Here is a 17,974-nt window from a genome sequence, read left to right on the forward strand (position 1 = left end):
GAAGGGGGGGTGGGGACAAGGGGAAAAAATGAGAACCAAGACCTGGCATGTAAAGGTACAAGATCCTAGTAATGAATGTAACTGTACTGTCTACCTAGAATGCACCAATAAATTAAATTTAAAAAAATAAAATAAAGTTGGCATTAGGTAATTAAAAACAATTCTGCATCTTACCTTTACCACTTAGGTATCACAGCTGCCCATGAACATGAGTAGTTCCAGTGGTTCTCAACTTAGGAAAATTTTGTCATCCCCCCGTCCCCGAATGCCAGGCAATGTCTGGAAACATTTTTGGTAGTTAGAACGGAGGGCAGGTGAAAGGTTGCTATGGGCATCTAGGGAGTGGAGGCCAGAGGTGCTGCTAGACATTCTATGATGCACAGGACAGCCCTCTACAAAAGGGTTATCCAGCCCTAATGTCTAGTGCTAAAGTAGAGAAACCCTTCACTGGGGAGCCCCATTCTTTGTCATGAGTGCACAGTATTCCACAGTGTATATTTCATATCCTGTATTAATGTTTTTCCTCCTGGGAATATTTTAAGGTTGTTTCCAACTCACTGTTATGAAAAGCAACGTTGCAAGGAATGTTGTTCTTTTTGTTTGTGTTAAAATTTCATTTCTGTAATGTAAAGTCACAAATGTAAACTGTTTGAGTATAGGGATTTTATTTGAAAAGTAAAAAGTGATACTTTATACTCCAATTCCTAATCCACAGTTCCAAAAATGATCTAGAAACAAAATTTTTTAAAGTTTATAACAAACACAGGTTATGGTGGCAAAACCTAACTAAACCTGATATAAAGGTTGCTTAGCTATTTCATGTGAATATTTAGATTTTTTTCAGAAACATTAATGTGTTTGATTATGGGATGCTATCTCAGTCTCTTCATAATACATATGGTATCAGAGCCTCATAGATTTGATTTAATCTGAAAAAAATTGAATCCCAAAGCTTAAAGCTTTTTAAAAAGAAATATTGCTATGTGATTAGAAGTATTTGCCCTGGGAATTTAATATTGATGTGCAGTATTTAATCTCTAGAGTCCTCATGTGTTGGAAAGAGCAGATAATGGTGACTACAATGATTTTGTTTCACCATTTAATACCTCCTTTTAAAGGTGTGTTGAGACTTATAAAGTTGCATATTACTCTGTCATCATTCTTGCCAGTGCCTTGTGGTTTTCTGTGCATATTAGCCCCTCAGAAAACATGAAGCAGAGCCTCGGAAAGCACTTCCATCTTGTTATTTCAAATGTTGACAATGGCTATCACATTTTGAGTGTTTACTGTTTCATACTTAACAAATATTCCCAATCCTGACCTTCACAACAATGTAGCTAAGAGATAGCCTTCTGATTTGTGTTTATTTTAAGGGATTGGGTCAGGAAATTGAGGACTTGGGCACAAAGTTGCATATAAGGGAAAAAGAAGAACCCAAGCCTGCCACTGTATATGTTAAATCCTTCCCCAAGTGTTACTGTGATTTACTTTCCCTCATGTGAACAAGGACCTAGTATTTGCATATGGGCCACTAAAATTTCTTATAAAAAAGTAAAATTCATCTCAAGTTGCATTTTTCTCTCAAGGGGCTGCATTTGGACTTGAGGGCAAACAGGAGAGCATTACTGTGGATATTTTCATCACAACATTAAGAAAAAGTTGTTGGAGCAAATCTGAGGTCACAAAATTCACTCATCAATAAATGCATTGAGCATTATTTGAAATGAGAAAATGTTCATATCCTCCCCAGAGCTTGGATTTAATGCCATATTAGGGGAAAGCTTTCATGGTTTTTTTCCTTTGGTTTAAATGCTAAGAAGTTGTCAGTTTCCATTATGAAAATTGCAGGTGTGAAAAGAAAATATTATCTTCAGTTCTCTACAGCACAGCCAATCCAAGGACCCTCCAGACAAATTCTTGGCCAAAGCCAGCAGGAATTTTTGATTCCTGAATTTTGTGCATGTGACCAGCTAAGACTGAAGCAGTATCCAAAAAAGAAGCTCCTAGGTTGGTTCTTTACCTGCCACTTCCATGATCTTTGCAGCCTCTTAGTCTCGTGATTTCTCCAAGAAGCAATGTGCAAGAAACTTTGCCATTCCTTGGCAGAGACTCTAATGTCCCATTTCCAATATGTCCTCTGCAACTCAGTCTGCTGATTTGTTTTTGTTTGTTTGTTTGTTTTTTGTACTGGGGATCAGACTCAGGACCTTGCACTTGTGAGGCAGGCAGCAGAACCACTGAGCTAAATCCCCGGCTCTTGATCTACTGATTTGTTTTCAAGTACCAAGTGCATTCTTGATTTTACTGTATTAAAGGGGTATCTCAGGATGTGAACTCTATACAGACTAGTTAAATACCTGTGTTATTTCTTTGCTTTCCAGGCTTTTATTCTTGTTTTAAATGTCTTTCAACTTCTTAGCCATGGTCCTGCAACCTTGGTGAGTACTCTTTTGTACTTTGATCTTTGAAGAAAGTATAAGTACATTTTTTTTGGTCCCACATTAAAATACCTTTTTTCCCAGCCTTCCTAAACCTTGTGTGATGGTTTCTTTAAATTTATATCAAACTAACACCTCACAGTTCTAAGTTCTTTCCTGCCTCAAAGCCTTTGCACACACTAGGCATGCTTTCTGGAATACTGTTTCCTACTTAGCAGTGTCTTTTTACCTGATGGCTAACTTTAGTACATGTCCACAGAGAAGTCTTCCCAGATCACCATCCTTGCCAACCTTACCCTAGCTAGGATTAGCTGTTCACTGTAATTGTTTCATGATCTGTTTCTCTCATGGGATTGGGCATGCTTTTAGACTAGAACCAACCAAAATATTTCTCTGTAATAACTCTGTGCTATGAATGAACAAGAAAGCCCTACATTTCTCTGGATATGTAGCCAGCTCTTCTACTTTTAGGCTTTGCTTTCTAGACCAGCATTTTCCCCAAAATGTGTGTGTCCTCATATTACTTACCTATCCTTTTTGCTGGCTTCATCAGCTGGCCTTCATGCTGTTTTGCAGGGCATCCTCTTCCCCTTCTAGGCCCAGCTAGCCCACTCAAAAACTGACTTATGTAGATGTTTCTCTGTTCTGTTGTTTCTTCTCAGTATCAACAGGTTGTTTTAAACATAATTTGTGTTTATTTATTATGAATCCTTCAAGCATAAAAGGAAGTTCAGAAAATTTAAGGCAAATACCCATTACTCACTTCCCAGAGTTGAAAGTGTCAACAATTTGCTATGTTTGCCTCAAATTATTTTTAAAGAAGGAAGATGTTACACAGGCAGTAGAAGGGACTATTCTCTGTTCCCTCTTCTCTCCTGACAGGAAACCACTGGCAGTTGCCAGACCAGTTATTGGAAAGTTAGTAGGACATCAATAGAAGACTTGATATTTTGGCTATTCTTGTGTGTAGGAGATGTAATCTTGTGTGTGTGTGTGTGTGTGTGTGTGTGTCTATGCATATATATGTAATATATATGTATGTGTATATTTCTCCTGGTTATTATTAAAGTTGAACATTTTTCACTTTACTTAGACTGCTTCTAAAAATTACCTCTTTATATCTTTTGTCATCTATCTATTGCATATTTATTTGTCTTATTTGTTTGTAAAGTTCTCTGTATGTTTGTATATTTCCCTTCCTGTTATATGTATTTCAGACACCTACTTCTGGACCATAAATTGTTTTTTAGCTTTGTTTGTATTTTCATCTGTTATATAAAAATAGTATATTTTAATCTGATCTAATTAATTTACATTTTCTTTATGAATTTTGCTTTTTATATGTTGATGAAGAAATTCTGCCATACCTTGAGATCATAAAGATATTTGCCCAAAATGTTTAAAGTGTTTTGTTGTTCACATTTTGATCTTTTGTTCACCTGGAATTTACTTTTGTATTTAGATAGAACGCTCATTTATTTTAACCAAGCCACCACAGATGGACATATTTCTTCCTTTGCTATCTTTTTTTAATCTCTTGCTTATTTTTCTTGTCTTATTATACTGTCTAGTACTGCCAGTGCTAGCATTAGGTAGGTGTGTCCTCAGGCGTATGTTCAGTATCACTTAATTTGTTTATGCTAATAACCAGCAATGTAGATATTATCTCAGCTTTGTAACTGAGGTGACTGAAATTTACAGTGGTTAACTAACCTTCTCAGGGTCACACAACTAATAAGTAAGTCACAGAACTTGGAATCAGACCCAGGACTGAGTGACTTCAACATCTTAGCTGCTGAGCTGTCTTTCGGGGGAAAAATATCCCTTTCCACCTTGCTTTCTTGTGCCAATATCTTTTGTTTTTAATAAGGGAAGAAAATTTTATTGAAATAATGCCAGAAAAGCATTTTCAGTGTGTCTGAACAAAGCTAATAGACTTTGTTTAATTTAGATCTGCCAAGAGCAGATTATAGAACCTTATAAAATAGTTCTTATTCCAGATGCTATAAGCATTCACTTAGGTAATATAATCACATCTTGGTGGAAATTCAGAAATAGGGAGTAGATATTCATAAAAATTTAACATTTTGAGGAGTATTAACAAGTATCTGAAATTCTTCCTCCCTCACTTCTCAGCCTCTTTAAAAAAATAGATAACAAAACAAAACAAAACAAAATAAAAGGTTTAAAAGATCTACCCAAAACTAAGTATAATCAGAAGATTAAAAAAAATAGGGCAGAAATAAAGTAGATATGGTAACATTTAAAAAAAAGTCTTCTTTAATGCCATTTACTAGAGTTTGGCCACAACACAGCCTCAAGCTTTCTACAACTGAAGCAAAGAAACCCTGTCCACCTGTATTAGCCATAGAGGACATGAGATGAAAATAGAATAGTTGCTAAGGGGATTCTCAGCATTCCCTGGTTTGGATACTCATAAGAAGATTCTGCCCAGGCCCTCTTGAGGCCCCACACAATGTGGTAGGCAGTCAGCAGCGTCTTCTCAGTGGTAGACCATGCACCTGGCCTGGACCCATTCCCTTGCTCAAACCTGGGCTCCTTGAGGGGGCAGGCAGCAAACCTGTTATTGCTCATCCCACACCAGAACTCAGCACAATTGCTAAAATGTAGGTGTTCATAATGTATTTCTTGAATTAATGAATGACTAAATGTAATAACATCAATTTAAAAAGCCGCTGGATAAATACAAGATCAATATACTAAAAGCAATTATAGCTCTAAAAGTCAAAGGCATACCCTTGGAGAAAAAAAATATATATTCTATATTTATTATATATGTTATATATGTATTTTCCCCATTAAGTTTATTGGTACATTTAAGGCAAAAAATACAGTTACATTCATCATTGGGATCTTGTACCTTTAAGGAGCAAATATATTAAAAGCAGTTCTATGTGAAGTAAATGCTGAGATTTTAGGTATATGACCTTTTGATGATCTGACTTCATCAAAAGCTACAATTTAAGATTTTAAGAATATCTAAGCTAGACAGATGTTTGGTAATTCTTTAACTCTTACTATTCTTTCACAACCAAACTCCTCATAAGGAAGATCACACAGAATTGGTTTGCATTCTTGATCAAGAAATTGTTTTGTGAGTTTGAAAGAAATAGTTGTGCTTTGGTTCACAAACTCAATTCTTGCCATGATTCTGGTTGCAAACCAAATTGGACCAGAACTGAATCAAATTTCCCCATAAGATTAACATTGAACCTAATCATTGAATTTGATTTGGTTCTCAACCAGCTCAATTTGTAACTAGAATCTTGGAAATAATGAAGTTTGTGAACTGAGGGATACATGGTAAAATATACAGTCTGCCCAAAAAATTTATGCACAATTCAGGAAAAGAAAGATTTGTATAAATATTTTAATACTAAATTTATTGAGACATTATGAGATTAGTACAAGTTACCTTTGGTCTCTACAAGAGGTGCTCAAAGTGGTTACTGTTAGCTTCCAGATGTTTATTAGTACAACAAAATGCTGTTTGGGTAACCTTGGTTATTGAGATTGCTACAACTGCATTTTCAGTCTCTTCTCTAGGGGCTGGCAGTGTAGTGGGTTTTCTGTGATATAGGACACCCTTTAGGGCTCCCCATATGAGGGTCACACCATCTGTTGAAAAATCATCACAATGTTATTTTTTTCCTGAATTGTGTATACTTTTTTTTTTTTTTGGCAGATTCTATTTATGGTAAAATAACATTCGGCAGTATGGGAAACTACCTCAAATGTTTAGCAGCATCTAATTCAGATTAAGGACTCTTAATATTACTGATTTTAACATTAATTTGTATTCGAATATAAACAACAGATACTTATTGTTGTTATTAGTTTTTTTGTTTTGTTTTGGGGTTTTGAGCCTATCATGTGTGCCTATCATTTTTCTGAACAGCTTTTTTTTTTTTTTTGGTACCGGGATTGAACTTGGGTCCTTGAGCTTGCCGGGCAGGCCACCGAACCGCTGAGCTAAATCCCCGGCCTGAGCAGCTTTATTAACAATCTTGTGTAATGCCCCACAACTCTATAAATTATTATCTACTTCAACAGAAAAGGTTACAGAGTTAGGGAAATTAAGCCATTTGTCCAGGGTTGTACTTAACCATGTGACGGAGCAGGAAATCACATCCAGGCCTTGCTGAGTATCTACCACACAGCCCACTGAAGCCCCTCTTTTTCCAGCCTAGTCACAGCAAACACCCATGTCCCATGACTAGCTGGAAGCATCTTTCCCCCTTAGGTATAAGGAGTGGACTTACTTGGGAGCCACATTTGTTGATATTGTCCTTAAGATACCTCAATTCAAGAATTGAACAGAGTTTAAGATCATTTCCCTGGATAGTCTCGCACAGCTTCAGAATGACCAAATACAGTTTGTAAGATATTTGCCAAGTGTTGGCCTCACAAAATTTATTGCTAAAATGGGGAACTGCAAGTTGGCACAGTTGCCAGACCTTGTTCCTATCTAGCATACACAGACTTTTGTTCCGCTAAAAAATTGAGTGGTCAAGATCTTGGGTCTGAAGTCCAGGGTTCAAATCCTGCATTGATAGAACATTCTACATAGCACACTGGAGAAATGAAAGGACCTTTAGAACACCATGAGGCACAGAGGCAGCGACACACTGCCTTATAAAACTAGACTTTGTATAGGGAATGCATTTCTGCATCTTATCAGAGGCTGCTAAGGGTTGAGAATTTTGAACAGCTCAGTGCTGCAAGGCTTTCTAAAGTCCCCTAGAAGTTCTCCTGGCTGGACTTCAAAGTTTTCAACATTTAAAAATCTTTATTTATTTATTTAGGTACCAGGGATCGAACTTGGGACCTTGCACTTTTGAGGCAGGCGGCGGCAACACTGAGCTAAATCCCCAGCCCTAAAATTTATTTTTGACTAAATTTAAAAGAAAAGAAAGGGTTTCCCACATTGGGAGGGAGACTGCTGCTTCTTTGCGATTCCCTGTGGGGAGGAACACAAGGACACTTCTGTTTGCTAATGGAAGAAATAGGGGGACAGAGCAAGAGTTTGGGGTTGGAGAAGCACTTGTCTAGAAGCTGAGTCTGGGTCCTCAGCCAGCTCTCCTCTCAGCCACCCAGAACACTGTTCCTACTTCTGTAAAAGGTGTGTGCGTGGGGTGCTACACTGAAAGTCCCTTCTAGGACTGATATTCATTAATGCCTATCCTGAGCTATATTTTATTTATTTATTCACTTTTTAATGTGCATGTATTTATTTTATTACTCCTATCTGAAGACCTATTTTTGGAGAACAGCAAGGCATTTTATTATCCACTCTTTCCATTCCTTAAAGGCTTCCACAGATTTCAGCAAATTCACATTTTTCTCATGACTGTGCTTTGGAGTTGCTCTTGGTGTGTCAGTGGATTCCTCGTGGATCCTCCTTACCGATGCCTTGTATCTTTCTACAATACTGAAGCCAATAGAACACTGCAACTTGCATAAGCAGATAGGGCAAAGGTTTAGAGGGTGTCTGTCAGCTTCTTGCAAGTGGTTGGAGCCTTGCATTAGTCATGCAAACTATTGGCAGTGTCAAAGTGCAAATATACGTCCAAACTCACGGGTTAAAGTCCTTTGTCAAAGAGGCCTATCTGAAGACAAAATTCCACAAGTCTCGGGTAAAGATCAATCACTGTTATCCCTACAACACAGAAGGCATCTTCAGGTTTCTTCTCTTTTAAGAAATTCAGGATATGCCCTGCATAAATTTGTAGATCTTGTGTATGATCATTGACTCTAAAGGAACACCTGGTTACAGAAACTAAAACTGGTTCTTATCAGTTTTACTCTCAGAACATAGAAAAATGCTTCGCAGTAGCCCTTGAGCCATTTAATATATCCTTCACTGATAACTCTGGTGTTTCCCAGAGCTCCAATGGACTGTATGTGAATACTGCATTTCTCTGGAGAGGGTGTCTTTCTATAGTGATTACTGAAAAACTCCTCGACGTCCTGGGGATCCTCAGGGTGGGAGGTGATCCCATGTGACTGGGACTGTAAGGTCCAAAGAGATCACTGGCTGGCTGGAAGGCTTCATTCATTAAACATCGTCCCCAGCATCTAATTTCTCATACTGTGTTACAAGCTTTGGGTTCTTTGAGATGAGAGCTGTTTTGAGTGTCTGTTCAGAGTGCCATACTATTTGCATAATAACAGGTCTTTCATTCACAGCATATTTCTGTGTAGAGCTTTTATCCTTCTATTGAATGGGCCAAACAAGATGTTCTGTGGTGAGGCTTTAAAGGAGGAAGGCTCCCATTGAAGTTTTTACCTTACAAGGACAGGCATGTCAGGAAAAGTATTGTGAAGGGTGCCTTCATAGCCTGCAGGACTTCAAGTGGCCCACCAGATGGTGTCGGGGGTGGGCACCCTGAACTACATTTTAATATGAACCCTTAGCATGTAAGTCTGGGCTGTTGAAGAGATGTCCTAGTATCTTTTAGGCAAGTCTAGAGGAACTTTATATTACCTCAAGTACCCCAGCTTATACATTCCACTTGAAATTTGGGGCCAGAAAAAGTTTCTCTGTCAATTTGATCCCTTATACTGTTGGAGGGTGTCAAGTGATACACTTTGGGGTATTTTGCTTACTGTTCTGTTTGCCACACACCTCAGAGCTAAATGCAGTAGTTCCGAATTGTGGCTTTTCTCAAATAACTCAGTTCTCCAAATATGTCTTAGAACTTGATGGTCTTACTGTTTAGTTTTATATACTTTAATATTAGAAGCCACATCAAATATTTTCATGACATAAGCAGGATAAATCATTCTTGCAGAATAGCATAGTGAACAGATATATAAATGCACAAATGCTCCTTCTCACTGGTCTCCTGAACTCAATGTCTGGCTGCTCCACTCCCAGGAGGCTTAAATCACAACTAAGTACTATGTTAACAATCTGCCCTGGACCAGGTACTGTTGTTATAAGTACTTTACTTCTATTTTCTTATTTAACAATCTTGTGTTTTATTATTATATATTTAAAAATGAAGGAAGTGGGGCTGTTTCAATAGCCTAGCAAGGTTTCACAGCTAATGACAGACCATCTCCTTCCTTCAATAATGGTGGTCGGATGATCATATTAGATTAAAAATTTCTTGGCCCTCAGAAATTTCTTAGCCTTAGTGGCAGACAGTTTTAGATTAAAAATTTCTTGGCCCTCAGAAATTTCTTAGCCTTAGTGGCAGACAGTTCTTGGCCCTACTGGTACTGGCTCATTCCCATGCCTAATTAGTAAGTCATCCACAAGCAGCAGCAACTAGGAAAAAAAGGACAGGAAAGGAGAGGAAAGTGATACCCATAGTAGTCTAAAGAAACCTCATCAGAGAGATGTACTCTGAACTCCAGTTGGTTCTGCTGATTTGAAGAATTTTTGGAGTCTCAGACATAACCCCATTTTTAGGAATGTTTATGAGGGTAAAGGCTATATTTGGGAGATTCTTTCTGGGGCTTCTGAAGTTTCCAGAAACAGGTTTATTAGGAGACCACCTGGCTGCAGTATGTTCTGCTTACCCACGGCAGGGTTGTGGAGACTTTCCCCAAGTGTTGTCTGACTTCCAGAGCTAGCACTAAGGGAAGAACCAGTCAACCCATTTGGCCACAAGTCCTAAACAGATCTTTAGTGCCTTGTACTCACTCCTCTTAGCACTGAAAGCAAGAATAGCCATACTTTCAAAAGTTTCTTAGTCAGAAATTTATTGATGCACCCCAATCACCACCACCACAATACCAAGCATAATGCCAGAAACTGGGGCACAGCAGCAAGCAGGTTTATTGGCCCTGCCAGTAGGGAGGTCAGAGTGAGTGATTCTGCAGACTGCTACTTCTGGTGTGGGCAGGTGCTATGCTGGGGAAGCCTCATCTTTTGGAATTGTTTTTGGGTGGCTGTCCCTTTAATCTGGAGATTGTATCATTGTGTGAAACTTTTTTTTTTTTTGTACTGGGGATTGAACTCGGGTCCTTGCACTTTCAGATAGGCTGCGGAACCACTGAGCTAAATCCCCGGCTGTGTGAAACATTTTTGGCACTGTCTTTTAGAAATCGTCTTTGGAGCTGTTGTGGGCCACATGGGAAAAGCCATCTCACTGTTTTGTTTTATAGCCACACCTAGGTCGTGACCAAAAATGGTATTGTCCAGCATAATGACCCATTTTATTCCCCAGACTTGGCTCTGACTCATTTGCCTGTGGGCCAAAATTACATCCATCCTCTGATAGATATTTACCACCACTGAGTATATTAGCAGTGATTTGGATCATTTTGAAGTAATTTCTCACTGGTCCAAACTCCCATTATGCTTTGTATCTCTGTTGTGACACTTTTCCCAATCTCTCATGGGGCAGAATTCCCCCTCCTGCCTCCTGCCTGGGAGCCTTAGGAGGACAAGATCATATGTCTGCACCCTGTGTGGTGCCCAGAATGAAGCAGATGTTTAAAAATGTATATTTACTAATATTGAATACATAGTTTCTGAAGGAAGTTTCCAAACAGGTGTCTCAGAATTACTCTGAGCAACAAAAGCATTGTTGGAACAATGGCAATGCAGAAGTTCTGGAATCTATCAGACCGGGCTTCAATCCATATTTGTCTCTTTTACTAACTGTATGATCCTATGCAAATCATTCATTACCTCTGAGCCCCCATTTCCTCATCCATGGAACAGACAATAATACATGCCTTATGGGGGCTGTTTTATGTAAGGAAGGTGAGAATTTCCCATGTACTGCCCTGAGTACAGTTCCTAAATGGGAAAGCTGAATATTGGCATCATATTGGAGTAGATTTTCATTTCAATGCATAAATTCTGTTTTTAATAAAACGACTCATCTAGCAGTTGCATCACTTAAAATCACATATTAGAAAATTCATGCTGGAAGGGTGGAAGTATATACAGCTCCAAAGTAAAGAGTATATTTAGATGCACAAAGCACTAAGATTTACATTTAGGGAGTTACCAACATAATTCTTTGTCCCTCCACAGAGTGGTTGTGTAAGGAGCAAAGCTGGTAGGAGTGATATGGAGTCATGTGTAAGGAGCATGTCAGGAAACTTGCTACCATTACATGTCAGCTCACCACATAACCTTGGAGCTTTGTTTTCTTCATCTGTAGAACGAGAACAAAAAATAGCATTTATTTCATGGGGTTGTTGTGAGAATTACATGAGGTAATGCATAATAGTGCTCTTTTTAATGTTGAAGGTTATGGTTAATAACTCATCCAAAAGCACTCTTCCTCTGGCATCCTGGTGTCCTTGCAAGTCTCAAGCTAACTTCTTTTTTTGTTTGTTTGCTTTTTGTACCAGGGATTGAACTCAGGTCCATTGTACTTGCAAGGCAGGTGGCAGAACCACTGAGCTAAATCCCCGGCCCTCGAGTTAATTTCTAATCTGCTGTGTAATACCTTACCTAGCCTCTCTCCCAAGCCAGTGCTATTGACAGACTCTTTCCCCATCTGGCATGAATGTGACCTCTCAAGCTGTCCTGTCTCACCCCGCTTGAGGGTCTTACGATGCTGAAGTGATCAATAGAAGTTGTCCATCAGGGATAGGATTGGGACCCCTGAGTTTTCTTGACTATATACAGATACTGTATGGGAAGAAAAATGGACCACTAGTTTAAATAAACATTGCTTTTCTTGGGAGTTACCTTTACTTTGAAGGCACTTACATCTCCAGGCTCTGGTATCCTGCAGCCCGGCAGGTACCACCTCATTATCCTCTTGATGCCGGGTTCTTAGTACATGAGTAGATACTGAGTTCTATTTGGTACTATTTGTTTGTTTATTTGACTAAAACTATGAATAACTGAGAACTCCTGATTTCGATTTGGAAACCATAATCCAAATCCAAATGACTTTAAACTACAGTGTTGTTTAAGTAGAGAAGTTATATTTCACAGTGGTTCTTGCAATGCCCTGACTTTGGAACACAGCCCTCCCTTGATTGTGAATATTACATCATCTCATTTTGGCTAATGTAAATACTCATCACCCTGCATGTTGCAGGATTCTTCACTTTGGTTTGAAATTGGGATTTACTTGGTCAGTTGTTGTGGTGATTAATAGTTACAGAAGGAAGTGCAGCAGGAAGAGGCTTTGTAGGAATGGAAGAGGTGAGGCAGCCGCATCTGAGATTCTGCAAAGGGATTAAGATTTGGCACCAGACTGGGTTTCTGTGCAGGCTCTTAGGCAGTGAGCCCCAGGAGAGGGAAGCAGACTGTCAGCTGTGGCTTTGCACGATCTCAGCCAGCCTTGAAGGTTGGTTGGCTCTCCCCTCTTTCGGAGGTACCCAATTTTACCTTATTAAAGGATGGGGGAGGATGCTGGAGGCTTAAAGAAGACCAGGTAAGAGTTCTTATGACGTAAGTCATCCCTCAAGGTTCTTAATACATGGAAAGAATTCTAGAGACTTCTCTTTCTAGCCCCACTGTGCAGTGTTAGCCAAAATATAATTCCTATGAGACATTTTTAAAGAGGATCAGAAAAATTTCTTTCCTTATTAAGGAAATTTCTAAAATGTTTTAACTTAAAATACTTAACTATAGAGATGCAAATTTTCATTTCCTTGAATGACAGCTTTGAGATTAGTTTTTTTAATTTGCATTTTAATTTACAAGATCTTGAAAAGGATCCTGTGTGTGTGTTTGTAATATATCTTTTGTTTTGTTTTGTTTTATAAGTCTGTGGCGTTGTATACCAGCATTTAGTTCAGTGAAATTTTCTGATTCATTGTTTTTCCAGGCTATTAGCTTTTGAATAAATTGTCCTTGTTTTGTATAGATTTGATTTTTAAAAATCTTTTGGCTTATGTGAATATGATACTGGTAAGGAATATCCTGACGTTTAAGTAATTGTAGAAAGGAAAAAACTATACTTAGGAGTTCGATGCAAATGTGTTTAATTATGCCCCTGATTAAAATTAGTTACATGAGTTTTGGTGCTTCAAATATATTTCAAAAGGTTTCAATGTAAATGTCCATCCTTCATGGGAAGGATGATACAGTTTATCTAAGGGGTTAGACAATTTTTTTCACAAATATTAAAGGCATGTTAGATCTTCTTTGATAAAATTTCCTCGGGAATGAAGAGATCGTCGTTACAAGAGTAGTGGTCTACTCACCACGAACTCAATTCCACATTGTGTTCCTTTTCTTTTTAAAAAAATCTATTGTTAAAAATAACTTAGAATAAAACTTGAAAACTTTTGTTTCTCTGTATTTGGCTAACTTCATCGCAAAGTACTGTGTTTAAGGAATTCAAGCTATGAAGACTACTCTCAAAACAGCTTACAAAATTCTGTCTGTGAATTTCTATAACCTTCTGCAAGAGCATAGAACATTTTATGGGTATTAGGGTTAAATTTTTCAGTTAAGTGTTCCTTCCTTCTACAATCATGTGGATGGGTAACAACCCTAAGAAAATAACATGAGAAATCATGTCAGTTTCCTAACACAGGCTCATTTTTTCTGTGTGCAAAGTGGTGTAGAAGGGGTATATTTGGCAAATCTTACTTCCATGAGGGTATGGGTATCTTGGTAGGAGTGAATGTCTGATCTTATGGAAGACAAACGAATGCAGGGATCACATTATTTATTAAAAATTAAATGTTTTCATTAAATGTAGTAGACAGTGAAATGACTACAAATTTGGTTGGTGTGATGTCCATGCATCTAGTTGTTCTTTTTCTTTTCTTTCTTTCTTTCTTTCTTTCTTTCTTTCTTTCTTTCTTTCTTTCTTTCTTTCTTTTTCTTTCTTTCTTTCTTTCTTTTTTTTTTTTTTAATGAACCTTAGTCAACGTGACCCTGTATTTTGGAGGGAAAGGTTGACTAGCAATAGAGCCTCTTGCATTGTATTACTCTAATTTAGCATTTTAACCACCATGTTTTTATTTAGCAAGATAGCTGCTAATAACTTTTTTGTTGTTGTTGAGGTGGCTAGTAATAAGGCTTTTTAAAGGTTTAATCTAAGAGGATTTGAGAACAATTATAGCTTTTAGGAAAAGGAAACTATCCTCAGGGCTAAAACAGGCAAACTCTTGGTTGTACTATGTCCATGCTTTTCTTATTAATGAAGATTCAGACAAGCTATTGTAAATAATGCTTTTCATAATTGAGCGTTTTTAAAAAGTCATGCTGTGTAAAAAAAAGAATTAAGATGCATTACATATATGTACAAACTCCCCCACAATAATTGTAGTCATTATGTATTACAAACATGAACTGATATTAAAATTTAAAAATTAGAAATCATTCTGTAAAATATGGAAATAAATGGAAAATCCTGATGTCATGATTTTATTCAATGTCATATTGACAACATCTTAAGAAATATCTTTAATTCACAGATATTTATCAAGGACTAAGACAAAATATATATTATCAATGTATTGTCACATCCTGGTCCCATCTTCTTCCTCTATCTGTCATTTTGGAGAGAAGGGAAATTGTGCAGGTTAACAATTGCTAGGAACCTCCAGGAATGATTGCCAGAGTTATCCTTTCCTTCTTAATGTGTTCTTGATAAGGCTCTGTCTGTTGTTTTTATTCTTATGAAAACTAGTACTTGTTTGAAAAAACTCAAACAGTATAAAAAGGTGAACCATGAAAAGTTTCTTCCATGGGGAACAGTTGAGAGAATTTTGAAAAGGAGTAACAGTATTTTAAAAAGGTCCTTCTCCAACTTTAGTATTCATCAGCAACCCTGGGAAGATTGGGTTAAAGTAGCTTCCTGGGCTCTGCCTCAGATACATGGATGGATGGATGATAGGTAGACAGACAGACAGACAGACAGATTGACAGTCAGTCCATCTATTATATAGCTTTGTGCAGTGGCAGTATCGTAGCCAGTGAGGTTTATCCAAGGCACAATTATTGCTAATTGAAAGCAGTCCATCTATTATTTACATTTAGTCCATAGCACCTAAGAGCCAGGTGGAACTTGAAGGAAGCTCTAGTGAGAGCAGAAAATAGAGGTACAAAGAGAAGACTTTGGGGTTTCTCAGGAATTGCAGCCCCTCTTGTAGTAGAAGACAGAGAAGGATAAGAAGCCAAGATCATGAAATAAATTGTTAGAGTAACGGAGAAATCCAAGGAGCCTCAGCATAAAAATGCCATCAGGAAATGCCCAGTGGGTGGAGCTAATCAATAGTTAATGAAGATATGGCAGTAGAAAGGGGATCTGGGCCACCTGACAAGGATAATGAGATTGTGCTGGAAACTGGAACGGGGCTGCCTGAGCTAAAAAATTAGGCCAATTAGTAGTAATGAGGGTGCTTACTCACTTATAGATTGGCACAGATTGGCAAAATATCTCCCTTGGATGAATTAGGACAAATGATCATTTCCTGTGCTAATGATTTTTCAGAAAAAAAGGAAGAGCAGCACTGTGGAAGGTGTAGGGAGTATCTTTGTGTGAGCTAGTGTGTTTTAATTACCCTAAGGAATATGTCGACGGTTGGAGGAATGGGAAACTAAGATAATAAGCATGTGACAAGAATTAAGAAAATCATGAATAATGATTAGAAAGATACTAAAAAATCTTGCCAATTAATTTTTATAAAATTTAATTGCAAAACTACAAAACACCTTATGAGAAGCACAAAATAAGACAAGATTCAAAAAATCTGTTGGGAAAGTATGGTTGAGAAAAAAAACAGGTTCTCTGTGCGATAAGAATAACTGGTTTCAGCGTTATGTGAGCCCCTTTATGTGCCTTAACTGATTACACCTTTATATTTCTGGAGGTTGGATTATTATCTGGAACAATAATTATTATTTACAAATGCAGTTCAAAGAGTACTGCTTAAGGCAAAGACACTTCATAAGAAACTTCTCTAAAACAATAGAAAGTTAATTCTGTTGGGAAAACAGGGATACTTCCCTAGAAAACCTATGAAAAAGACCCATGCATAATTTAAGGAGCATTTTATAAGACACTGATATTAAAGCAAAAATTATAAAAAGGACTTTTAAAGTAATTAAAGTGAAGGTGCCAGTCCAAGACCTGGTAGAATCTTTGTAGAAGATAAAAAATACTCCTTGAAGGATAAGGAAAAGAGCAAAGAGGTGTAATAATTTGACTTTCTCTTTTCAGAAAAAAATATGTCTAAATGAAATACCGTTCTCAAATCTTCTTTAGAAACAGAGATACTAGATCAAAGTAGTAGATGCACAGAATGTTCTAGACCTAGTTGACAAAATGGATTTGAATAAATCACAGGGACAAGTTGGCCTTCATCCAAGGTTCTGAAGGAATTCAGGGGTGAACTCGTGGGGCTGTTGGTGAAAGCAACTCATTTTTACCTTCAAAAGTTCAGCAACCCCTTAAGCCTTAGTTGCTTGGTAAATTTGCCTGGCTACATTTCTTTGAACATAAATTATTTATAAAACAAAATATCAAATATTAAATAATGTTTTTAGACAGCAGTGATTTTTCATTCCCAAAGCATATATGTCACTGACCTGAAAGTCTTTATGAACATTTCATTCTTGAAGTTGCTGAGAATTACCAGCCCCTTACAATCATGTAGAATGAGCTTATCATAATTCATGTGAACTCAATAGCATAAGCATAAAGAAACAAATGGGCAGTGACTCAGTGTTTCAAGAAAATATTCATATGGGCTGCTTTATAAAGGGGGAGGGGCTTTTGCAGCCTTAGAAATGATGCTTCCTGTCCCCTAATTAAATAAATGGCTCTAGAAGATTTGAAAACTAATCAGCTTTTGATCCCCAAACCACATAGTCCCACTGCCCATTTGCCTGGTGACCTGGACCCTCTCTCCTCCCTCCATTCTCAGGCCTCCAGTCTTGATTCTGGCAAAGCCTGCAGCCCAGGTGCCCTGGCTGTGCTTTGCTGCTTGTGTCATTTTATAAGTTCTCTATCATCCATGACCTGCATAGGTTGTAACAGGAGTGAAATGGGGAGGGAGGGCCTGGGCAGTGAAAGGTCAGAATCTGTGCTGAGCAAGATAAGAGAGCCTAGTGTGGGGTTAAAAGCTAGCAGGAGTAAACAGGAGATTACTGTCACCCTCAGAGGTCATTCAATCATTTAACAGATATTTTTGATCTCCTAGAATGTGCCAGGCAATATACTGGGAAAAGAAATATGAACAAATCAGCCATTAAATGAAAGAAATAGATAAACAGTTACAGTAGAGCAGTGTTTAAACTAGTCAGCATTAAGTGACTTTTGGAACCAAATAATTATTTGTTGTGGGTGTTGTTCCATTCATGGCAGGATATTTCATAGCATCCCTGCTCTCTACTTACTAGATGCTAGTGCATATAAAAAACAAAATATAATAAATAAAATAAAATGTTTTAGATTGCACTGATTTTGAATTCCCAAACTGTGTGTGTCACTGCATTGAAAATAATAGCACAGATACTCATTTAATGACCTATCTGGTTAACGACTGTTCAGACTTACAAAGAAGGCAGGCTCTTCGGATTTACCACCAGCTGCTCAGATTTATGACCTGTCCTTTTATATATATAT

General features: G+C 37.7%; 1 protein-coding gene, 1 non-coding gene and 1 pseudogene across 2 annotated transcripts in view; 2 read left to right on the plus strand and 1 right to left on the minus strand.

Moving 5' to 3' along the window:
* Nucleotides 1-7,715: 7,715 nt before the first annotated feature.
* Nucleotides 7,716-8,628, minus strand: LOC104867692 (annotated as a pseudogene).
* A 2,528-nt stretch (nt 8,629-11,156) lies between these two features.
* Plce1 (phospholipase C epsilon 1) overlaps nt 11,157-17,974 on the plus strand; it is a 226,551-nt gene continuing 219,733 nt past the window's right edge. Inside the window, 3 exon segments of the mRNA XM_033766342.1 lie at nt 11,157-11,181; nt 12,542-12,723; nt 12,725-12,820. Of these exon segments, the coding sequence (XP_033622233.1) occupies nt 11,157-11,181; nt 12,542-12,723; nt 12,725-12,820 (303 nt within the window).
* Nucleotides 15,292-15,434, plus strand: LOC117287097. Its single transcript, XR_004518283.1, has one exon. It is a non-coding gene; the product is annotated as a U4 spliceosomal RNA (small nuclear RNA).

Source organism: Fukomys damarensis, unplaced genomic scaffold (assembly GCF_012274545.1).
Source record: "Fukomys damarensis isolate Sample0158 unplaced genomic scaffold, DMR_v1.0_HiC HiC_scaffold_20, whole genome shotgun sequence".
Classification (NCBI taxonomy): Eukaryota; Metazoa; Chordata; class Mammalia; order Rodentia; family Bathyergidae; genus Fukomys; species Fukomys damarensis.